This window comes from Pundamilia nyererei, unplaced genomic scaffold (genome assembly GCF_000239375.1).
Source record: "Pundamilia nyererei isolate P.nyererei 1_Seehausen unplaced genomic scaffold, PunNye1.0 scaffold00174, whole genome shotgun sequence".
Taxonomy (NCBI): Eukaryota; Metazoa; Chordata; class Actinopteri; order Cichliformes; family Cichlidae; genus Pundamilia; species Pundamilia nyererei.
The window spans coordinates 135,575-161,232 of record NW_005187575.1 but is presented as its reverse complement, the minus strand read 5'-3'; the positions used below and the strand labels follow the sequence as shown (position 1 = coordinate 161,232).

Sequence of the window (25,658 nt, the reverse complement as noted above, 5' to 3'; positions counted from 1 at the left end):
CCGGGCCGCGAGAGTTGAGGCTCAGGTGTGAAATGTATGGTTTTCAGGGTTTTTATCGGTTTTCAGCGTTATTTTGTTATCATTTTTATCGTTAACTCTGTTTTCCTGGGTTCACGTGTGTTATGAATAAATCTGCTTTTTTCCAGTACCGGTACTAGTTTTATTTTGTCGTATTTATCCGCGACACCTTAACCCTTTAAGACCTACCATAGAACCAAGTCTGCCAGAGCTTATATTATATTTTTACATGCTGTGGAGCCATTTTTGGGAGCATTTCAAGTTGATATACATCAATACAACCGTAATAGCCCAAATTTTAATAATATGTCTGCATTAAGTGCATAGTAATTACATAAATTGCAAAAAAGTGCAATAAACTACAAAAAAATGTAAAATCGTTTTTGTTTTTTTAACATATATTTCTAGTTAGAGAAATTTAAGAGGCTTATCCCTCAAAACTGTAAGTACAAAAAAGTTGCACAAAATAGTTTCCCACCACAGGAAATTTATTTTAAGTGTCTTCATAGTTTTATTTTTGAAATACACCAATTTTTATACACTGCAGGAAAAACGAAAATAAATATAATAATGCAAATTTGCAAAAAAAGCAGCATATGCATCAAAATAAACAGTTTCCAGCAGTGCAATATGAGTCCTAAGCATCCCAGAAACGACACAGAAAGTCATAAAGTCAAACATAACTTTTAAAAACACAAGTATAGGCTCATAAGGCCTTGATAGTAAAAAACTACATTTCCGCAAAATGACGTCACTTCCGGTTTCGGGCAGGACATGGAGGACATGATAGTTCGGGCTGATGGACTTACGAAGTGTTACAAACAGCTGATCGGATGGCAAAGGGTGTTTCTGGAATACTATGTTTTTGTTGCTGCAAGCTTTGCAGTTTTTTGCAAAGCTATATGTGGAAGGAAACTGTGACCTAGGACAAGCTGATGGCATCAGATGTAAGTACAACAAATCCGGTTTCATATGCAAAAAAAATTATTGCGCTAGCTTATGTGGTTGCAGTGCTACCGGGACCGGCTTTGAAGGGTTAAAGGCCGGTCCGTGAAAATATTGTTGGGCTTTAACCGGTCCGTGGCGCAAAAAAGGTTGGGGACCGTTGCTCTAGTGCACCTGTTGTTCATTTCACTAACACTGATTAACAACCCCTCTGATACTTTTCTGACCACACCCTACAAGTTTTATTGACTCAATACACTTTGATTCAATAGTTCCCTTGTTGTATTTAGCAGTGTATATAAATAATGTCTTTGTATTTTCAGTGTGTATAGTTAAATAACAAAACACAGGTAGGCTGAAGCTACAAATCCTTCCATTTCAACAGGTGTATTAATTACTAGAGAAAGAAGATGAGGTTTTGCATTAGTGCCACTAAAATTAGGTTAATTTTCACAGCAATGAAGTTGACAGACACAACCATGAACATTCTTTAATTTATCATTTTTTTATGCCATCTCAGTTCAATCAGAAATCTAATAATCATACATCTGAAAAACAGTGAATCACGACAACAGGTTTAATAATAATAATAAAAAAGTCGGTTTAGCATCACACTCCTGCTGCTGACAGCAGCCGTCTGTTCTTCGATCAAATTCACTTCTGCAATACACAGACTTTGGTCCACTCCTGGACAGATGTTTGAGTACAGACTGCAATATGGTAGAATCCTGCTAAATTCATGAAGAATACATTGAGTTGGAAAAAAACAAAACTTTATCACAAATGAAGGCACAGCCAAAGCAGAGGAGTTATGTGGGCTCCAGTGCTTATGGAGGTTCTCTCTTTTTTGGAATACACAAGAGGAAGAATTCTTGTTGATGGGAAAACAAATGTAATAAATATTGTTCCAAACAATATTTATTGTTTCAGGAAATTACTAAGTGCCATTGCTGTTTCACTGGAAAAAGGCCAGAGAGGAGCGCGCATCGACATTTTCAGTTTTAAACTCAATCTCCAGAACTACAAACGCTGCCTCCAACCCGTTTCACGTGGCTTGATAGCTGCAGGCTCACATTTCAAGTAGCAGAACTACTGACTTCTTGTGCTTTATTAGACATGTTAGTATTTATTATAATCACAGTGCTGCACCCTGTCCAGGCCTAGAAATGACACATTTAACAGCATTAATAATAATAATACAGCACACCAACAGTTGAACTTTGATCCCTCACATCATAAAGGGCGTTTATTACTCCAGGCACACACTTCAAGTAATTTCAGGTATGAAGGAGGATTTGATACTACGCAATCATAAAGAAACTACACGTCATCAAGTAGTTCTACAATTATAGGAACCATTAAAAAAGTTTTAAATTGTTGCGAATCTGGCAGAATTTGGGAAGCAGTGCACACAAACACATGCAGAAACACGCACACCAACAACAAACAGCGTGACTAACATCATTTGTTCCCATAAAACAAACCAACATGTATTTTACATCCCACTTCTGCCGAACATTCACAAAAAACTTTTTATGGTTCTTGCATATAGAATTCCACATTTCACGTCAAGAAATGTGGATAGGCTTTGTGTGAAATTACAAAAATATACAAACATGACCTCAAATACATGTTCTGGTAAAAAAAAACAAAACTGAAAACAAATCAGAAAGAATGAATTCATATTCTATATGCTTTGGATAAATCGAGGTATTCAAGTCTCGGGACGATGGTACAAACATGCTGGTTCTGTAAACGGACAGCTGCTTACAAGGGGCCAGAGTTCCATCAGACAGGAGTTACGGTGGTCTTGAGTCTCTAACCTTTGTCTAATCATTTGTTGGACTAACTCCAGGATTTTCTAAGGCAACCAAGACATCCAAGTCTTAGTTCTGGACTACTGAAATGGGATGTGGGTAAACAGTGTAGACATGCTTCAAGTGAACTCTCTGGAAACATGCCAGACTACTTTGGCCGAGCAAACATGGCAAATAAATGAACTTGTGTCCATTTGGAAGAGCACAGACGGTACTGACTGAGAATCATTGGACACGCAAAGACATCTAACACCAGGACATGACTTCAAACACTTAAATGATGATGGCCAAGAATTCTGGGATTCCAAAAAGTTTCATCGATAATGAAAATATTCAACTATACACAATATTACTCATGTTAATCACACACTGTCAACGACAGCAACCTGAATTTAAAAGAACGGGCACTTAAAAGAAGCTCGACACAAAGTTCTAAGCAGCGACCCCATCCGTTTTAAATACATTACGTTACTCTCTTGTGGTCCATGATGGCTTTGGAGCGATACTGCCATCAGATGGGGGCAGAGGTGAATCTATAAGCAACTGTGAGAACTGTCCACAGTTCCTGTAATGGACTACACTGAGCTACTTGTGCTTAAACATGCAAAGCTCATGGAAACACAGCTAACAGGAGTTCAGCTAAAACATTCGCTCAGTGAGGCACTTTAGCAGGACTCCAACAGATCCTGACAGATAAACCTGGATATGTGCAATCACACTCACCGGAAAACTACACAAAATGAAACCAAACCAAGTTACCATCATAGCAGCTCAGCAGGATACGAAATAGTCTGTCGTTTTTTTGTTAGCTCTGCAACAAACTGACAACATGTCCAGGGTGTGCTCTGCCTCTAGCCCTATGGCAACTAGGCTCCAGTCCCTCCACAGTAAGTGGAGAAAATGGATGTATAACTGTGAGGTGTTCTGCTAGAGGTGTGCGTGTTTGTGTTTTTCTTCACGCATCACACAAGCTTTCCAGTCTTTTGTCAGTTGGTTGCTGGCATCAAATTCAAAACATTAAAATTTTTAAATTTAAAGTCTTCTCTGGACAAGATTAAAGTTCATATTAAAACTGTGGAAAAAAAACTGAACTACTGTTTATATTTATCAGCATCTCTTCAAGCAGCTCATCAGAAAAGGATGCTGGGAGTGTTTGTGCAGTTTTGTGTATCTGACGCAGCAGAGCACAACGACTACTTACTACAATTAGTATTCAGTGCATTTACTGACTGGGATTTTAAACTGGAACATAAAAGTAGTGCTAAATGTGTGAAGGTTATGGATGATATTGGGCTCTTTTAAATACGCTGAGCAGGTTATATTGTCCCAGTGTAGGAACACTGGAGTAAAGTTAAGGATTTACTGAGCTCCATCCAATTTCACTGCCAGCTGGAGACTCCCTCTCTGCCCTCATCAGAGTTCGCAGCTCTACTTTAACGGACTTATATTTAGACATCTACATTAGCAGCTAGAAGGTGACTATTCAAACAGAGGTCCTGTTAAGACACTACACTATCATAGAAGCACAAACCTGTCATGCCCTCTGTTAAAGTTCAGTCTGTTTTACTTTTATTATTTTCTCTTTTACATGTTCTAGAATTTGTGCTTCCAGCATCTCTATAAAAATAACACATTTTATATTAAGTATCTGTTAACTAGCTGATTCTCTGTTTTTTGTCGAGCACAAACATGAAAGCCGCCCAGTCTGTTACTTCAGACTGAACCTGTGGGGACATGTCTAAAAAGCCTGTTACAAATGGAGAATAACCGGTGGAGTTCTGCTGATGCCTGTGCTTCCAAAGCTCAGTTCCAGCCTGGCAGAAGCTCATTTGAAGTTGTTTAAGAAAAATAATTGTGAGTAGCAACACTCAAATTTAGTGCCACAGAATCATTGCTGATTTTTTTTTTTTTTTTTTTTAATCTGTTGCACTTCTCACCAAGAGAGAGAGACTGCACAGAATAGCAGTGTGTCTGAAAGTGTATTTGTGCATCAAAAAAGAAAAAGAGGATCACAAGGCTGTCTCCTGAACCGTGTGAACCGTGTGAGCCGTCAGCCGGCACGAGGGCCAAGCCCTCGAATCCTCCGAGTTGTCCTCCTCCGTCTGTGCTCTGTCGCTCTCCATCTCCTTCTCCTCTGTGACAGTGTCTTCTTTGGAATAAGCTTCTCCGTTGCGGTCCTTTTGGGCCATTTGATAAGGCTGTGTCTTGCTTTGTGTGGGCTGGCCAACAAGGGTAAACACACTATTGAAAGCACAAATACTGAAAGACGAACAAAAGTGGAAACAAGTGGAAATATGAGGTTACCTTCTGAGCCAGAGGAGTGATACAGCAAAGCTTTTCTCTGTAGCGGTCGGGCAGAAAAAAGAGCAGCGTGCCCAGGACGGGGTACACTGTGCCCGGGGTCAGCTCCTTCTCTTTCATAGGCCCTAGTATGATGACAGTAACAGGGTGATATGTGCAGAAGAGGCTGACTGGACCTTATCAGAAGAAATTACACAGTTTCTGTAACCCATAAACAATGTTGGGGAGTAACGGAATAAATGTACTGGTGTTAGGTATTTAAAATACAAAATATGAGTAACGCCGTTACAGTTACCATTTAAAAAGGTGGTATTCAGAATACAGTTACTTTGCTGAAATAAAGGGATTACACGGCTGTATTTTCCTGTTTCATATGTACGACTATGCCCTCTCTATTTTTGGTTTCCACGCCCCAAACAAAACATGCATTAAGAGGCTCTAATGCCTGTGTCTCAATCTTGCGGCCCATGTCACCCCTACTTGCGGCATATTACTTGAAATATTTTAAAGAATTATTCACAAAAATGATTTAATATGAAGGCAATAGAAGCTGCATTCTTTAGGGCTATCTAAAGAATGGGCAGTGTAGTCCGTGCTGCAGGGAGAATGGACTGCCATACTCGTTATGTGTTTGTGAGCGCGAGGAGGGAGAAAAAGGAGAGTCGAAAAGTACGAGTTGTCATCGACCAGAAGCGGGAGATGGAAGTATGCAAATATAATAATAACCACTGCAGCCAAAAAGAGTGCCTGACGAGCCCAGTTGTAAGTAAGCTATTAAGACTCGACTGTACACTTTTTTTTTGTGTTTTTCTCTGAAACAATAAGTTTTGTTGAAGCAGCCTTTCAACACCTCTCTCTGTCTCTCGCTAGCAAAGTTGACCCAGAAAAAAAAGTAAAGCTAGTTTTCGGCTACGAGCCCGACGTATTAGCCAGAGGTCCCTTTACTACGGACATGTTTTATATACGCGTGAAACAGTTTTCTATATGAGATCGCTGCAAAAAGTGCAGCCTTACTGTAGCTGTCCACCCTACTGTTACTCATTTTATATTAAGATTTAAAAATCTAGTCGGTGTTGGTATGGCGAGTAACCTTCAGTAAAAGTAATAATTCACACAGCAATAGTACGTTCATGTAGTTTAAAAAAAATGGATTATATGATAATATTAATTATATTATCAAAGTATTCAGAATACGTTACTCTCATTGAGTAACATAACGGAATACGTTACAAAATACATTTTGGGGCATGTATTCTGTAATCTGTAGTGTTGAAAGTAACCTTTCCAACACTAGCATCCATATGCTTTATGGGCAAAGGTTCTTATAGTGTACACATTAGCTATATGACCAGAATGCCAACATGGTGCAATTCCATTATGCTACGCTAGCTAAGACAACATTTAGTCAACAGCACATCACACCTATATGTGAGAGTTATGAGTGTATTGGTCATTTCACAGGTCAAAAAAAATCCCAAAGTTAATGTTAAATTATTAATTAGTACTGGTCAAAATCAGTTTTTGGTTTAAATATAATGACGCAGAATAATAATTTATGATTAGAGTTGTAACACAAAAGTGGCTAATGCTAAAGTTTTCCTAGCTAGTCATATCCTGTAAATGGAGCCAATTCTCTAACATTAATGGCAGAGTCATTATATTGGCCAAGTTGGCTGGGGAATCAAGGTGTCCACTGGGTTAGTGGAAAAGAGGAAAGAAACAATAAGGTTATATAACAGACGATGTAAACCATTTGTGACACAGACTACAGCTACATGTGTATACCTGTTAGCAGGCTAACTATCAGTCCCACCACCACCACAGTGGCTGAGTTATGAGCGCTGTACCACATGTAGGACAATGAGTAGAGTGCCTTCACACCAGCTGACCTGAGAGAGGGAATAAAGAGACACACAAAAAAACAACAGTTTAAATGACCTCCCTCTTGCTGGCCCTACTGTCCATGCTGACTGATATTTATAACATCAAACTTTGGTCATCTGTACAATCAACCAGCACTCAACACTACTAAACCATATTTAAAGTGGTTTATCTTGAGATGAAATGTGTTACCCTGACTTGGCTGTGGTGTTCATGACAGTGGTAGTTATGTTATCAAACAGTGGCAGAGCAGTGGCGTTGAGTGCAGGTGCTGGCGTGGGAACAGACATGCGCATCACAAAGCTCCCGATGCCGATCCAGAAAGCCATGACAAGGCCCGATACCAACCCAACCACTGCACCCTGACAGGAGGACAGAAGCAGTGTCAATTTATGTGTGACCACAAAAATAACAACAAAAGCCGTTTCAAACACTGACTTATTAGTAGTCTTTTCAAGCAACCAAAAGAAGTCCAGACACTTTTCTTTCCAAGCTCCTTAGACTACGATGACCTGGATGACTGAGAACCTTCACAGACACTGAATTATTAGTAGCCCCAAGTTAAAACAGGACTCACAATGGGGTTTGCCCAGGGGAAGAACATTCCCAAACAGAAGAGTCCCAGCAGGGGTCCGCCAACCATGCCAAAGATACTGAAAGCTGCCTGAGGACACACAAGAAGAACTAATTAAAAACAAACAAACAAACTGTAGGTCAAATCACAATAATGAATACTAAATACTTAGTGTCTCTGTGTTGTTGCTTTTAATATTCTGCAGAAAGTTGACAACTGTCTTGTATGAATAGTCTTTTTTTTTTTTAAACCAGTGCCATGATTACCACCATTCACTTTCCAAAACTTCTCAATTCACTTAAATGTAATAAAGCATTTTCAAACTTTTTGATGAACAGTTACCTGCAGCATAGATCCCATTATAGAAGCAATGTAGGCCATAGCCAGACACACCAGACCATAACCCAGGGCTGTGGAGCAGATGAAAAACAAGCACACAGTGGTTACACCTCCAACTTCAAGTATTTAGAACCACAAGTAAAAAGCAAAGCATGGACTGTATGGCATCTTTACTCTGGTAAAGACACACACACATACTTATGTGAATTGCTAGATCAGACTTCAGATTGCTGCAGACTGAGTCTGTTCTCTGCTATGATTTTTATTGTTTGATAGCACAATTCTGGCTATGAGCACAGCAGCTTTGTCTAGAACAGGGAAAGACTTGATACTCGTTTTAGACCGTGCATGAGGGCCTACACCAAACCCTCGTTAAGAATAAATAAGGATTTCTTGACCTAGATACCCTACTCTAAAAATATGGAGTAGAATACGCCGACATTAAGATAATAAAACAACACCAGTACACTCAAGTAAAATGAAAACATCTACTACTAATACCAGAATAAAAGCATTTGGCTCAGAAGGTAGTGGGGGGGTCAGACCTGATGTGTCCACGGGAGTGTCAATGTTAGATAAAAGCACTTGAATGAACGAGGCTTGCAGTAGAGTAGAAAAGGGCTATATTCGCTCGAATCCATTAAGCATGTAAGTAAAATGTGAATTATTCTTTACCCCAAACAAAAACACAATCCCAGATTAAAGTCACACAACAGTACTTGAACTCCAACATAACTGCATGTTTAGAGCAAAGATGAGAAAACAAAACTCCACCACTTGTCTCACCGAGTCCTTTGGACAGCAGCGTGGCCTTGCTTTCAGTCATATTTGGAAAATGAGGTTTAATCAGGTCCTCCATAGTTACCGTTGCTAAGGAATTGAAGGCTGACGAAATAGTGCTAGAAGAAGAAAACAAACAAACAAACAAACCGGTTTAAGTGAAAGTTAAGGGTGGCTTAAACACATCTGCACTGCACAAGCCTCCAGGAACCAGAACGCCATCATCTCATACGCCTGACTTTTACAGTGAGATCTATTCAGGTGAGAGTTGCTGATACTCATTTTTTTGGGCTGCACATCAAAGTAAAGCTGATAACTATGCATGTAAAAGTGTTAACATGGACTCAATATGTTTTTATATACTAGATTTTATTGTTTAATAACCAACTTAAAAGGGTAATGACATGCCTTGTGATTGAGTGCTACAAGTACAACAAACACACACACACACACACACACACACACACACACACACACACACACACACAATGAATAACAGCTGCTTGACATTTTGATAAAGCAGCATAGCCTTTGCCAGCCTGACTTGTTATTGCCAAAACTCGTAATTAAAAAAAAAAAATAAAAATACTGGGTTCAGCCCGAGGGTTATAAATAACATGAATAAGTTAAAACACCATTTGTAGTTCTGCCTGGGTGGTAAGGTAGTAACCAGCTATAAAAGCTGATACAGGAAGGATTGCGACCAAGTTTTCAGCGGTCATCTACTTTTAAGTTTGCAGAACACTTTTTAAAAACACAATTTAAGACTTAAAAAAATAAATACATTTATACCATTTTCACAGCAGAATGCCACAAAAATCTAGCCCTGTATGCAGTGTCATCAGTGCCACGAATAAATAGACGAATCCAAGAAACACGACCTCTATTTAAAGTGCTCTGAAAAACTTCCAGGAAACAACTGTTAATAATGACACCAGTGCAATTAATAACATAGTGAACTGCAGTCAATATACCTTTGTACATCATATATAGTTAACCTCAAGGATCACACTATTCTAGTAGTTTAGCCAACTAGAATTTCCACAGACACATGATTTTGCTATGGATGTTAGCAAGTAAGATTAGGTTAGCCAGCTTGCTGTACTATGGCTATTCTGCACCCATCTGGTAGTGGTTAATCTAGATTTTTGTGAGTAGTCTCATGAACATAGTCAAAAAGGCTACCAAATTAGTTTGAATAAACATCTGGTAAACACCAGGGACAGATAGCTGAAGTTCTGATTTAATCCCAGAAACCAAACAATCTCTCCATGAATCAAATGCCCTGTTATATATTCTGTTAGCTTAATTGCTAAAGTGAATACAACGTGGATTCACACAACATGTGATGTGCTCTGTAACCTATGATTTTTAACATTAAGAGATAATAGATGACAATACCTTAAATCAGTCATAACACAGAGTGTGTAAGGGTGTGTGAATCCCGACCATCAGTCGTGGTTCTTGGGTTAATCACCTGAGTGCTCCACTGAAGAGGCAGGCCACAAACAGCCCCGGAAGCCCAGGCAGATCTCTGAACACATCCATCACAAAGTACAGCACCATCTAAAAAAAGGAAGAAAAAAAAAGAAGAAAAAAAAAAAGAAACTTAACATTAGATCTAAAACATTAATAATAATTTACTGATACTTTTAAAGATGAAATAAGAGCTCACCTGATCATTAGTCGTGACGTAACCCTTATCCAGAGGGCTGTCTTCTCCATAGCGAGCAAACATGACCAGACCCATGAGACATCCTAAACACAGGACAACCTGCTGGCATGGAAAGACTACGTAGCAGGACCTGGAAAGGCACGATGGGTGACAAACAGATGGTTATCAATAGGGTTTAGTGGTTTTTAAACAGAAGGCGTTAGCAAAGCTTTTTCTGACAACTTCATGTTACTCACATGACAGCTTCTTTCTCTGTGCGGGAACTGAGGTATCTCTGGACCTGGGCTTGGTTCACACCGTACAGAGCCAACATCAGGAAGACCCCCCCAACACCAAGTGTCCAGAAGGTGTGGCGCTCCAGAGGGTTGGGGTTCAGGCTACAAAGGTAGAGAGTGAAAGAGCTCCTTTGCAAGAAGTAGTTCCAAAATATGTAAAGGCAGTACTTTTGGCAGATTGGTGAACCTCTGAGAAACTCTGCCTCTCTAAGAAGCTCTTTTTATACCCGATCATGCGATTATTGACTCCAGCTCATTCTTTTTTGTCTTTCTATGTTCCGCTGTAAATAAAATATGGACTTGTGACATTTGCGAATCAGTGAATTCCATTTTTACCTCCTGTTTTCTACCTGGTGTCATTGAGTGAAGCAGAACTCCTTTAATTTAGTTGCCTTTCAAATATGCAAACTACTTACTCTAGTCCAGAAATACGGCTACCGTTGATGGCTTTCCTCCAGACCTCTGCTATTCCTCCTGCCTGACTAGTCCCCACCACGATGACTGCCAGTTGGCCCGCAAACATGACCACCGTCTGGAACACGTCGGTCCACATCACTGCTTTCAGCCCCCCCTGGGAGACAGGAACAGTAGCAGATTAACATCGGACCATAATGTTCATCATTACAAGTAATCTCATCTGAACTTCCTAAGTTTGCCTAAGCTTTTTCCAGTGTTTTTCACTCCCTTGCCTTAGTAAGGATTTGTTCTTATGAAATATATAAGCTGCAGCTGGAGAAAATCTTTTAAAAGACTTGTTTTGTCAAAATGACAAACTGATAAATGTGTCTTAAGATTGGTGAATTTAGACTTACCAAAGCAGTATACAGAGTGCACACCAATCCCATAGCCAGCACTGCCCCCCATAGGTCAAATCCTGTCACTGCATTTGGACAGAACGAAAACATTGAACACTGCAACAGGTTGTCCAACCTTCTAGGTGTGACCTAACATGAAAAATGAAGTAATGGCCCATGCATTACCTGCATTAAGAGCTAGTGCTGGAGCATATAAGACTACTCCCATATAAATGACCTGCAGAGGAAGAAACCAACAATATAGAAGAGTAAGGCTCCCAGAAAAAGAACAGTTCAGAGGTCATATTTTGGAGTTCACTAATAAAGCTCTTTTAAATACACTGTACAGGGCAGGTTTATCAGCCTGGGTCATCTTTTAGAAGATAAACGATACGGTCTTACACTCTAAAGGTCTGTACATGATCTGAAGAAAAGACAGAAAACTATTCTTCATGTATTCTGTTCTTATGCGTTTTGTTTATTTGGAAAAATTGTTGGGGAAAAAAACGATTGGAAAAGTAAAGTATCAAGGTGTTGCAATGAGCCAGTCAAATTCACAAATCAATATCTAATATTACGCCGCCTAGAGAGTGAGCTGCCTCGGTGGAGGTTTGAACTCTTGGAGTGGTTCTTGTTTATTTTGGTCCGCTTTTCATTTATTGTTTTACTAACAAATTCCATTATCAGAGATCTATTCTTGAATTTTGTTAGATTATACAAAGTTAGGAAAACAATGTTTTATGTGGAGCCTGATGTTGCCGTACACAGAGACTAATGATTGTCTCACAGTACAGCGAGCACTGGTGTCACAACCACTACACCTTTACTCTACCGCATCCCCAGATTCAACTAACTCACCATGGGTCTGTTGGGAGTTTTTAGAATTTTTATTTCTTTTTTCCTTATTAATTGTTGGCACAAGCTACCGGTGTTAAATAGCACATAAAGTTGAACTGTGAAGCCCAGTGTTAACTGATTGTGCTGTGTGATCCAATGCAGTGGGTGGGTAAAGATTTTGCATTGCATCTGGAAATTCTCATGATGATGTGACTAAAAACAGCTCAAAGCAATAAGACTGATTTAAAGACAACTGTAATACCGGTTTACTAGTTACTGTAGATATATAAATGTAGAATAATCTGCAATATATGATCTCCGTTTCAGATGATTTAAGCTTTCACTGGGTATCTATTGCACATTAAAACATCACTTATTCATAAGGATTCACAAATAAACCATAAAAATACCATCTGAAAGATGAAGGTCGCAGTCCCACATATGCGAACAGTCTTGTTAAATCGCAGTTCCAGATACTGTCGAAGAAAGAATGTAAAAGAAAACAAAACAAAAAAAAGAGCAAAATCAAAAATCTAACCACATATCATCTCAGAGACAGCCTGTAATATGCATTCAGCACATTAGATGTTTACTGAGGATCAGAAATGGTTGTTTAAGTTCTGATCTTCGGCTTAGACATCAGTCATTTGTCCAGTTAATTTGTAGTGAAGCACCAGAAGCCTCAATAGAGGAACAGTGAGTGGAGTTTAGATAAAGAGAGACGTAGATTCTTGAGGCAAGGACATTTGTTTCTCTGATGTGAATGTGTCAGGGGTAACACAGATAAGACAGATAAGAATGTTAAGCTCTGAGATCATACTTGAGAAAGGCAAAAATAGAAAAAAAAAAAGTGTGCTGAGAGAGTGCAAAACTGAAAAATGCAGAGGAAAAAAAAAAGAAGATTACAATTAATAATCATTTTAGAAAACAGAGACCAAGTCAGGTCAAACTACAAGTGCCTGATGGTTGTTCATTGTCTTGTTTACGGTGTGTGTGAGAGATAAGAGATTAACCCAAGGAAATTTACGACAATGACAAAGCAAAAACAAGACAACACAAACAGTAAAGGCCAGATACAGGTGTGTAATCATGTTAACTGTTCTTGTGAATACCTCGTAAGCACTGGACAGTCGCAGTCTGTAAAAGACTGGTATGAATACATGAGCTGGAATGAGAAGACCCAGGAAATAGGAGCATCCCAGAAACCAGTACTCTGTCCCAAATGTGTACACCTCAGATGGAGCACCCAGGATGGCCACAGCTGACTGAAACGTGGCCAGCAGGGAGAGGGACACAGGCAGGCAGCTCATCGAGCGGTCAGCCATCAGGAACTCCTGTGGCAAACAGCACAGGCGTCACAAATCTTTATTAACATTTAAAAAGGAAAATTGACTTTGTACTCTTTCAATAAAAAAAATAAAAAAATAAAATCATACTTGTGTTGTGCGCTGGCGTCCCCCAGAGAAGGCATAAAAGAGGCCAATGCCAGCTGAGGCCACCAGCAGCAAGGCAAAAATGACATAGTCCACCGTGGTGAAGTGCATCTGCACCACCTCCCCCATGATGAGCACAGACGTGGAGGGGCTGAGAGAGTGAAGGCCTTTGGAAGCACAGCCTCTGAGAGGCTGAGATGACAATGTCAGAGAGAACACCTCACCCAAAGGGAGACCTGCTGAGAGCTGGAGAAAACAAGAGGAAGTAGGAAAGGATGTAAAGTTATTTATCCAACTTGAAACCTGGAGGAAGCATGGGCAGCAGCTCAGAAATATACTGAGGCAGCAGAGGCATCGAGATGTTGTATGCAAAAATAACAAATCTGAAGGGACAGTTTTTGTGAGTTTGGTAACAAAGAGTTGGGGTTTGAACAGAAACAGGAGTGCGTGGTTTGTAAAAATTTTGCAAAAACCGTGTATACAGATGTTTCGCTTTGGTGTGACTAACAAATCTCAAAATAAGACTCCAGCATTACTGCCAGCTCTAACACTCATCCATGCTGATACAGAGATGATCCACTGCCTATAATTACCATTCAAATTTCCAGATGCTCTGCTGCTTTTACATTTTTATTTTTTATTTATTTATTTATTATTATAATTATTATAATTATTATTATTATTTTTTTTTTTACAAACAAACTTTTTGTAGAATCTGGTCTGGAAAGTTTCCATTAAGACACAGTTCAGGTTAGTCATTCAATAACTAGTTGCTCTTGCTAGTGAAAGGATACTGTCTCATCTAGTGTGTAATACTTATTCCACTGAGTCCCCACACTCTCCCTCACTCAAAGTTGTTATTAGCTTTCTGGAATTTAAAGGATTGAAATTCATTAACATTTCTTCAGTTTTCTTTGAATCATAATCTTCTGCACAGAAGCCTGAGTAGGGCCGGCTTTAGGCTTGCTGGAATTTCTTATGAGATCTCCTCACATATCTCTCAAGCACTTCTCCAGAAACATTTTGGCCTCTCCGTCGAGGGTGTGCATCAACCATAAATAAAAAAAAAGATGGATGTAAGACCACACTCACTGGCAACTAATTAATCACAAGTTATTCACCAATGAGCATATGGTACCTCAATATGCTCCTTTATGACACTAAGAAATAGCAAAATTTATAAAATGCACCTAATATTTTATTCAACAGGAGCAGAAATGTGTGACTGAGCCCATGATAAACTCAACAGTGAGATATTTACAGAGGTCAGGACAGAGGCCCATTTTCCCATAAATCCATTTGCATCAACAGTAATCATCTCCTGGTGCCCACTAAGAACAGCAGGTTTTAGGCAATTGTGCTTTGGTTTAACTTTTCAGATCTGGAAGTTATATAGCTATCTTTTTATACCATCTATGGTGCAAATAAAATGCCTGATATATACTCATTATGACAGTTTAACCTGCTGAGTTACATATGACACGAGTGGTTTCTATTCGTCTGCTAAGATTTAATATCTATGCATCATGATGTAACAGTTTCTGTGTCAGTCTTAATGCAATTCTTAGGTATCAAAAAAAACCAAACAAACAAATACCACAAACAAAATTATGGGAAAAGAAGAAATGACTGTACCTATTGAGACTGAGCTGCTGCAGGCTGACAGACACTCAACACCCTCACTTAAGGTTTACTGGAGGACGTATCCTGCCTTGTCACAGCAGTCAAACATGAGAACTGTGAAGACAGAGGAGAAACTCTGTATGGTTTTAAAAAAGCAGCCCCTGTGAAGCAAGTAAGACAAATGATCTTGCACAATATTATTACAAAGGATTCAATAAGGATTAATTTCACTAAATAAAATCCAACATGTTATTATGCTTTAACAAGACACACAATCGTGTTCCCTGTACTTTTTTTAATGCTGAAAAAATGATTCTCCCATTGTTCCTCCCCCTGCATTTTCACTCCATGCAGCGCTCAACTGAAAATATTCCTCCCTCTCCTCTACATATTAAACCAGCTTTTCTTTCTTGCTGTTGCTTTCTCACAGCGTGTTGAGCTGCACTATCCCACACTTCTTATGACAAGAAAAAGCTGAAGGGCAGCTGATTGCAAAAAGGTCGGGCTAAGAACACAGAGCAAAGAGCGAGACTTTGTCAGTCTCAATTACTTAGTTTAACCATGAGGTCCTGCTGTGTGGAAACATCAGTTTTTGCTTGTGTCTAATGTGTCACCCAACAGCTGATCAAAGGTTAACCGTCTGATCAGATAGTAAAGAATGTGTGAGAGCAACTTACTAAAAGAAAGAAAGAAAAAAAAAAAAAAAGAGAAGGAGAAGGAGAAGAAAAAGTGGTGCTTTAGGAAACTGCCAGCATTGTTGACACCGACTGCTTTTCAAGGATTATGAGATTTCCATCTGGAATGTCACTGTCTGCCTTTACACAAATACCACTTTCACATGGACACCTGCTCAGCTGCTCTTCAGAAAGCTACTTGATACATCTTCATATGTTGGCAGCAGTAAATGGCACCTGAAGTTCAAATGTTTCAAATGACAAGTAGTGAAAGATCTAGATGGGGCTACGGAGTTTTTCATGGCTGGAGCGCTTGTTTGTTTCCATTCTAGCAACTTTTAAAAGACAAGCTCAGGAAGGATTAGCAGGAGTGACACTAGATGTGTGAGAATGTCTTTAAAGATCAAGTCAAGTCAAATCAAGTGGCTTTATTGTCATTCCAACCATGTGCAGTGGTACAGTACACAATGAAAATAAACGACATTCCTCCAAGACTGTGGTGTTACATATGACATAACAGACAATCAACACAGGTTTATATAAAGTGCAATGTGCAAAAATTGCAAACAAAACAAAGACAGTGCAGACACATAAGTGCAATAGAAATTAGGGCTGAACGATTATGGAAAATAATCTAATTGCGATTTTTTGCCCCAATATTGCGATTGCGATGCGATATGCGATTATTTTTTAAGGTCTTTGTCTTCTGTATTATTAAACAAAGACAAGCAATACATCATATAGTATGGCCAATACTACATTACATTAATTTTAAACTGTTCTTTCCTGGAAGACAGACCTCTGTTATGATGACATGAGGTGATGCATGAATTGATGACTGACATTTTTATTTAACTTCTTCAATCACAACAGTATATTTGAACATACACAATAGTTTATTTTTAGCTTACAAACATCTGAGCATAAAGTGCTGACAATGCGATATATCGTTCAGCCCTAATAGAAATGTGCAAAAGACTGAGCATTGTGCAGAAAGCATCTTGGTGTATGAAGGTGTGTGTGTGTGTGTGTGTCAGTCCAGTCTCTCTCTCTCTCTCTCTCTCTCTCTCTCTCTCTCTCACACACACACTCACACTCACACACACGGGCCTGTCTGTGTAATAGTCTCAGCTGGTTTGATCAAACACTGGCCAATAAAACATGTTCTTAAATCCCACTTATATCCCAGTGGCTCATTATGTCTAATATACACAGCTGTGACAGGTTGGGAACAGAAGCAGCTGCCAGTGTAGCTAGTTTCATTCAAAATGCCTCATAACGCAGAGCAGAGTTACAGTGCTGCTGTTTAATGTCACAACACAAAATGGGTCACTTTATATCAGTGTTGCCCACATGCAGGCCACCCAAGAATATTTTTTTTATTTTTATTTCTTCATCTGCTCAGGACAGTAACATGATTAGCTCACTATTGCGCTCTTGTTTTTAAGTAGCTTGTAAACAGCTACCTTTGTTCTTCTGTTTCCCTATGGGAACGCTGGACAGGTTTCTATTGTGCTTGTTAATCCATTGTCTCCAATCTCTCACACTGCAGTCAAACTCCAACTCTACTGTCTGGCACAACAGCTGGTGACAGCAGCCCTTGCTCTGCTCTGGAGATCTGCTGCAAGCTCGAGGGCAACTCTGAGCAAATGAAGAACTGATAAAGCTATACTGTTCCTCAGCAATCTGCACAGCAAGAAAGAAAGCTGCAGTCATGATATCACAGAAAGCAAATATTGCTTATATGCTCATCTCAGCTGCACAGCTCTTCTGATTGCAAGAGGCAAAACGAGGGCAACAACCTTGTTGACGGCTTGTTCAAATCAGTGAATGAGGGGTTTCAAGAAGGCTCAGTATAACGAGGATCATTTTGAACTGGAATCATGCAAAGCTACTCACCAAAGGTACAAGTATAAAAACAGAGCAGAATAACTCATGACAGCAATAAAGATCTGTCATAACAGTTCATCCTGGTTTGCAAATTCAAATGCCCACCAGGCAGTTAGTAGATGCAGTTTTAAAAGGTTTTAAGTAGTGATTCTATTGATACGATAGATCGATCGATCGATCGATCGATAGATAGATAGATCTCTCTCTCTACCTCTTTTCCATATGGGACATGAGCAGGGGCTATCCAAATGTCTCACATCAGAGTACCCGAATCCACATGAAATGACCTTTACGGCACAGATTTAGTGCTTGCTATCAACTGAGCTTACAATGTGCAAAATACCAGGCTTTTCCCATACATGATCCAATCCAGTTTTATTTTGCATGACAAAGCATAACACAGAAATACCAAATGGCAAAACACTAAAACAATAAAAACAAAAACTACAAGGTAGTAACCAGTGCTGTCATTCTGAGTTAGAAGCCAAAGAGTGAAAATGAGTTTTAAGAGTGAGGCACTCCAACGTGGGCAGGAAGATGGTTATAAAGTTTAAAGGCTACACCTGAAAAAGCCTGGTCAGCTTGTTTGTTTGTTTGTTTTTTAAATCAAGCTTTTGGGAATTACCAGGAGCTGCTGGTCTATGGACCTCTGCAACCTCAAGGGGATGTACAGAGTCAACAGCTCAGAAATGCAAGTTGTAACTGAGCCTTTAAAAGTTTTAAAACCAAATGAAATCTTAAAATGGACCCTAAAAAAAATGAAGAGCCAGTGACAGGAGGCCAGGATGTGGGAAATGACTGAGGCATGTGAGTGAAGCATTGGTACGGCCCATGCAAAGTGGTTCAAGCAAGTTGTGATAAAAGCATGAATAAGATATTAAAAAACTGTAAAAGATAAGACATATTTGATCTTGAATAAAAATGATTAAAAAAAAACCCTGAATGATAAAAAACAAAAACAAAACAGCTTTAAGAACAGCTAATCTGCTGATTTAGTTTAAAAATCACATTTAAGTTTGACAAACAGTAGCCAAGGTTAGTTACTCCGGGGTTGTTATTCAGCCACAGTAGGCCCAAGTCCAAGAGAGGAGCAGCACAGCTATCACTAGGTCTGAATACAGACCTAGTGGGAGAAGAAATCAGAGGGAGAAGACGAAGAGAAAAGACAATGGAGAGTCACCAAAGGAAACCAGGAAGGAATCTCTGTGATAAACACCAACTGAACCACCGCAAAGCATAAATTACACAGTAATGTGCAAAGTTTAAAGCCACCCCTCAGGTCTTTATATTAGGCTCTTCTTTGAATGTTGGCGGTCTTTTGGTATGCACATTGTTGAGATGATCCCACACAGCTTCAACTCAATTTTCAGCATTTCTCCAGTCCTTAAGTCATGTCTTTAGGATATGACTATCAGATGCTGTGGATAGTTTTTCTAGGCCTGGTGCTACCTTTATCCTCAGCTCTCTCTCCATTTTTTCTTTTTTTGGGCTGAGATTACCAAAATTTGGACTAATAGTTTTTCAGAATCATCTTATTGGTCCAAGACTACTTTATGCTCATCTGTTATCTGTGGGATTTTTCAACCAAAGAAATTGGAATAAATGATGTCCTTTTGTAGCAGACTGCTAATAAAAAGCCGAAAGATACTATTTAAAATTGGTTCTTTGCCAATGCTGGTTCATTCTTTGAGTGGTTTGAAAATGACTGAAAAAGCAGCCAATGTCCAAAGAAAAAGCTCAAAAGACCGAAGAATTATTGTCCACACCAGTGCTTAAAAAAAATAAAAATACAAGAAGGTCTAGGTCCTTGGAAGTAAAATATAAAGAAATGAGGGCTGGTTCAAGAGTTTTGCACAGTACTGTACTTTTCCTGTCCGTGAGTTCACTAGAAATTGATGACTACACTTGCGTAACTCAAAAAGTGTGCACAAGTTCTGCGTGGACAACCATTTGCATGTCCATCTGCAATTATGCTGTGTGGGTCTCAGAACGTTCACTTTATGTGGCCTCTAACCGGACACTTGACAGCAACCCCACATGCTACTCCAGTCTGAATAGTGTACAGTTAATGGCTTGCTCAATAGGAAGGAAGATTCATGGCAAGAAATTTACTTCTGCACCAGTTGGCTAACGCCTATTTCACCTACTTACTTCAAAATGGGAAAATTCCTTTATATGGTGTACACGGTCTCAGTGAACTTATCTCGCAAACTTATTTATTTAGCCATGCTTTAGGGACTAGTAAAGCGCTTTATAAATACAGGCCATTTACAGACCATGCTCTGTGTGCCTGTGCGTTTTCAGCGGTGGCTGTGCCATCTTACGCAAAACACCACAACGAGGTCATGGAGGTCGTGGTTGCCTAGCAACAATGGGACAATGATTGTACATTACGTGAGGTAGTCTAAGCAGAGCTGGTGGCATCATCCTTGTGTAGTGTGTGAATTGTAGAGAAAAAAAAAGGAAACCTGCTTTTTGGTGGTGCGAGGGAGGGTGAGCCTGGGAAGGTTTGCATCTGTACAGGAGCAACGCCTGAATAGGGCCAATGCTTTGTACAATCCGTTTAAAAGCAACCCACGCGCTTTCATTCTCCTCATCAGACAGAGTTCAACACAAACATTCCTCTTAAAGCAACTTAGGTTTCACAGGATATTAAGAATAGGGACTACTTGGCAAATGGGAAGAATACTACCAATGTCCTATTATCCTTTGTAGTGTAATTCACTAGCTGGGCCCACGTCCTCATTTTAGGATTGACAGTGTTTTAGTAGGTAAAGGTGAATGCTTGGACATGAATTTAGCTGCGGTTTGGGGAAGGCCTCGAAGGGGACTGGCAACGGCTCCCGGGCCTGGCAAATCCAAATCTACTAAATAGAAGTGAAGAAGTTAAAGAATTGAGAACAAGGACAGAGGGAGGGTGGGGTACGTAAACGAGAATGAACAGTTTGCAGAACTGGGGGGAACCTATATAGATGGCAACCGGAAGGAGCGTGTTTGGAGGCGTGGTCCCGCTCCTGAAATTCAGATACATAATCTCCAATAGAAAAATCCGACTGATTGTTCATCCAACAGATTTTTTTTTTTTTTTTTTTTAAATTTGATTTCAGGCAATTCCAAGGACAGTCTGACCAAACTCAGTGAAACTTGTCCTTTCCAAGTGACTTTCTAAATTTATACTTATCTGGACAGTGAGGACCATTTCAGTGAAGAGAAAACACTGATTTCCATTTCCTGACATGTTCCAAGACCTCTGCCCCTATTAAATGAAATGCTGGAGGTGGTGAAACCAGCATCAAGAGACCAGCATACAAAAGATCAACATTTATTAAATCGGACACAGGACAAAAAGGACGAACTGTGGAGCAGAAATGGGTTGCAAAGTGGCTTGTATAGGAGTAGCAACTGCAGACAGGCTAAATAAGATTTGGGTATGTTAGTTTTAATCATCAGATTGCTGGGGCTTTCTTTGTAGTATTATTGGGTTTTTACAATCTACAATCTTACAATATAAAGTACCTTGAGGCAACTGTTGTTGTGATTTGACGCAATATAAATTTGAAATTGAAAATTCAGTGAACGCAAAGGGAGCAACTCGAGGTTAAGTATATTGCCCAAGTCACCATTGCTGTTAGTGATCAAACCTAGTTTGAGTGTGTCACTTGATATAAAAGTCAGTTGTAAAAGTGGCACAAAGGTCACAGGATTCCTCAACTTAATAGGAAAAATGACTCGTGGATAAAAATGGCGTGTTCTGGTAAATATATTTAACTTCTTTTGTCTACTGGACCATGAGTTATATGAGGTTATGACAATAAGAAATTAGGTAATCCACAACTACTGTATATACTGACCATTAAAAAAATACATCACTTTCAGAAACACTGTACATATTCAAGCTCCATGTTTACACACAGGCACAGCTGGTCTACTGTCATCATCTCTGGAATTTGTGCAGCCACAGTCTCCAGCTGAGTTTGTATCTCAGTTACCCTAAAAGCCCAATAATGTGAGTAATCATTAAACCTTGAGCCACAGCCTGATCTGCTGTGTAAAAGAATCACCACGAGCACAGATATCAAGGTAAGAGGGGGTGGGCGGAGACTGGAGACAGTGGATTTGTTTTTTGTTTTTTATAAGCAACAAAGATAAAGTGCATAGTGCAATGCGGAGTATAAAGCAATCACCAGTGATTGTTTTACACCCCAACCCTGATATCACCACTTAATGAGCTTTGTTATGAAAATACAAGTGTTGTTGTTGTAGTGAATGATGAGAGTGTGCTATTCTTTAGCGATAACTGGTAACGTAACGCCAGAGGTGTCGGAACGCTGGCTTGCAGAGTATGGTGTAGTTTCTCACTGGCAGCACAACAGATAAGCTGAGAAAACCGGACCCTTAGATTGGACGACACTTTAAATGTGGCAGCAAAAGAAGAATGTCCTTAAATAAATACGTTACAAATGAACTTTATTTATACAGCGTCAAATCACAACGGTTGTCACACATCCATTACCCTAGACTCAACAAAAATGCAGAGTTATCAAATTCCAGTTCAGGGATCTCTTGTAATGTAATATTTTATGATGTTGTAGTTGACTTATAAAAATTGTGATTAAGAGACAGGCTCCGTTAACACAATTATTCGCCGTACTTATCTCTGAGTACCTGAGAGCGGACAATTTTCAGAATACGTTAATAGTGACGTGAACGTCACAGGGTAATTAAGCCACCGTAAGCAGTACATTGATTGGAATTGCTGGTTGCCGTATTGTTATGCTAAGTGTGAAACATAAAAACACACGTAAAACCTTCCACTTAATGCTGCTCCCAGCAGAGTAAGGAACATTAACCTGGAAACGCAAACACTGACACATTAGCAGGCTACAGACTCCCCACGCGCTTATTCATTCCAGCTGCCTGCCACACAGCTAGCCAAATCGGCTCACCTTTGCTACGTAGCTGCAGTTCTGTTTTCAGGATAGCTATAAGAGACATTACTTAACCCCAAAGAAGCACGAGCAGACGAAGCCAGGTAAATATTGATCAGTGCGCCCACATGGTCTTTTTTCCCAGTCACCCTGACCTAAACTTCACATTGGTACCGCGTGCACCAACGTGAAACTAATCTGATAGCCGGCTCTGTCAGAGCCCTCGGCGACAGCTAAACAAGCGAATACCAGTCCCCCTTGATAATATTTCCTCTTGAGTGAATTTATTAGCTCAGCATGCTTACCTGTGGACGAGTCTTCGCTGGCAACCTGCTCTAATTGCAACACATCACTGGGTTTAAGCCACTTCATGAGTAGGACCTCCCATTATCCTTGACACTAGATGCCTTCACGTGCTCCCCGTAAACTAAAATTAAACCTAACCACCTCCATATATTTCATTGGGTTTAAATTACTGCCGGGTATCTACTAAATATGTTACACAAGTAGTTTCATAAAATTGAAATACTCCATCATGTCAACTTTGTACTTAACGGTACTTAAATACAAGATCCTGCTAATTTGTTGACGCCGCTCTTATAAAGATCTTTGGCAGTGGCAACTTTATTTAAACCACTGAGACACAACCCAAAGAATTCTTTAATAATGTGAAGAATAAATCAGAATGCTAATGAATGGTTTGCAATTATTTAAAATACGTTCACAGCCCATTCTTTCCCTTTCCCAAATCCAATACAACTAGTCTTTCTAAAATCTGTGAAGGGAATAGATTGCTCTGGCACTCTAGAAATCTTCAAATATTAGACTATGATTTGAGAGCTCTAGTTTTCCACCTGGAATGAATTGAGGCAACAGAACATGGGAGCACTGTAACTGTTGCAGTCATTTCGGGCATGATGACGATGTTTGTCGTGATGCCAGTGAGCAGCCGCAACAGTACCGGGGAACCGGGACACGTCATCATCGCTGGTAATTGATCACCATGGCAATGGCAGCTGATTGATTTTGCCGACTCATTGACATATCCCTCGTTCACCCCGCAGAGCACACGCACACGGTTGTATCCTACCTGTCTTTTTCCATATCCAAAGCTAGTATGAAGACATTTTCTCAGTATTCATACCCCCGATGACACACGCTCGCTCCGAGTTCAGACAATGCATTATTGACATTCATCAAAACGGACCCCATGACATCCTTCACTGCTCCCAGTGCGCATTGGTAAATACGCAGCTGCACACATTTCTGTCCCCTCTTCCGGCTGGTGACTCATGCGCCTCACTGAATTAACGGTGGCACTACAGAGGAGGGATGATACTGTAGAAAGTCAGGGTACATAACATCAACTGATTGCTTTATTCCCTTGGCTTCAAACACAGGCACGAAAAGATAAACTTAGCACAAAAATGTAAAAGCAAGGGAATTTGTGTTTGGTTCATTATGTTTTAGCCTGTTTATTTCCTCTTAAATGGTGCCCCACATGTAAGGAAAACACATTTGTAGGTTGCTCCCATGCAAAAGTAGCCAAGTCTTTTCTGCCAATGCCAAACAGCTTATTCTGATATTGACTCTTGTTCTGAGCTTCGGGTATCCCAGGTGATGACAATCAGGTTAGCCGAGCTGGCAACACCTGTGAACATGGACCCTGCTACAGGGTCAGTGTCTGCTCCAAGAATACCACATCTGACTGACCTGGATAGGGACTGTACCACAGGAAAACTTAAAGCTGGTGTTCTGCAAAACAAAGTTGCAGGGTTATTAGGAGTGAGCCAGTACATTCGACAAACTGCTGTTGCTCTGGTGTCGGCAACATGACAATGCTGACCTCAATCCCACTGAACACATGTGAGATCAGCTTGAGTGTGCTGTTCATGTCAGTGTGACCTACACAATCAGTAGCAGATGAAGCTGTTTTTCATTGGCAGAGAAGATTTGGCAAGTTTGTCACAGGTGCAACCCACAAATGTAATTTTTCTTACATATGTGGCAGCATTTAAGGAGAAATAAACAACTTTAAACAGTATGCAATTTATTACCAGGAACATTTCTGCCACTTTCTAATAGTGCTGTAACTAACTTTAAGAATACATTTCACCCACTGTTATCATCATGTCTTGTACCAACACAGAGCACAGCAGCTACCTGGGAGAGTTCTACCAAGAACTACTCCAAGAAAAGTCGATTATGTTCTTAATAATTTTACCTCTTCTCTATGTATGACTCTGGATACTGTAGCTCCTGTGAAAAAGACAGCCTCAAATCAGAAGTACTTGACTCCCTAGTATAACTCAAATGCATACCTAAAGCAGATAACTTGTAAGCTGGAGAGGAAATGGCGTATCACAAATTTAGAAGATTATCATTTAGCCTGGAGAAATAGTTTGCTGCTTTATAAAAAAAAAAAAAAAAAGCCCTTCATAAAGCTAGAAGTTCTTACTATTCATCATCACCCAGGCTTCTCCTCAGCACTGTAGCCAGGCTCACAAAAAGTCAGAACACTGTTGAGCCACCCATTCCTTTAAAGTTAACTAGTAATGATTTCATGAACTTCTTCACAAATAAAATTTGAACCATTAGAGAAAAAATACTCATTATCTCACAGATGTAACATTATGTACAGCTACTTTCAATACCATTGATATTCATTTACTCTTTTTCTCCAATTGATCTTTCTGAGTTAACTTCAGTAATTACTTCCTCCAAACTGTCAACGTGTCATTCCTCTGTTTACATTATACAGTGGGGCAAAAAAGTATTAGTCAGCCACCGATTGTGCAAGTTCCCCCACCTAAAATGATGACAGAGGTCAGTAATTTGCACCAGAGGTACACTTCAACTGTGAGAGACAGAATG

At 39.7% G+C, this 25,658-nt stretch overlaps 1 protein-coding gene across 3 annotated transcripts; it reads right to left on the bottom strand.

The window, feature by feature from the left end:
• Positions 1 to 1,168: 1,168 nt before the first annotated feature.
• Positions 1,169 to 23,239, bottom strand: slc5a6a (solute carrier family 5 member 6a). Of its 3 annotated transcripts, XM_005746156.1 has the most exons (18): positions 23,090 to 23,239; positions 15,305 to 15,406; positions 13,673 to 13,915; positions 13,349 to 13,570; positions 12,647 to 12,712; positions 11,586 to 11,637; positions 11,418 to 11,485; positions 11,022 to 11,176; positions 10,567 to 10,707; positions 10,331 to 10,460; positions 10,133 to 10,221; positions 8,662 to 8,774; positions 7,879 to 7,946; positions 7,540 to 7,626; positions 7,155 to 7,324; positions 6,867 to 6,970; positions 5,085 to 5,206; positions 1,169 to 4,999 (listed from the first exon to the last, which is right to left on the bottom strand). In XM_005746156.1, exons 3-18 carry the CDS (start codon positions 13,796 to 13,798, stop codon positions 4,790 to 4,792), a joined length of 1,923 nt encoding a protein of 640 aa, XP_005746213.1. In that variant the 5' UTR covers positions 13,799 to 13,915; positions 15,305 to 15,406; positions 23,090 to 23,239; the 3' UTR covers positions 1,169 to 4,789. The 3 variants fall into 3 exon arrangements, with proteins under 3 accessions (XP_005746213.1, XP_005746214.1, XP_005746215.1); XM_005746157.1 differs by lacking the exon at positions 15,305 to 15,406; XM_005746158.1 differs by lacking the exons at positions 11,418 to 11,485; positions 11,586 to 11,637.
• Positions 23,240 to 25,658: the final 2,419 nt, after the last annotated feature.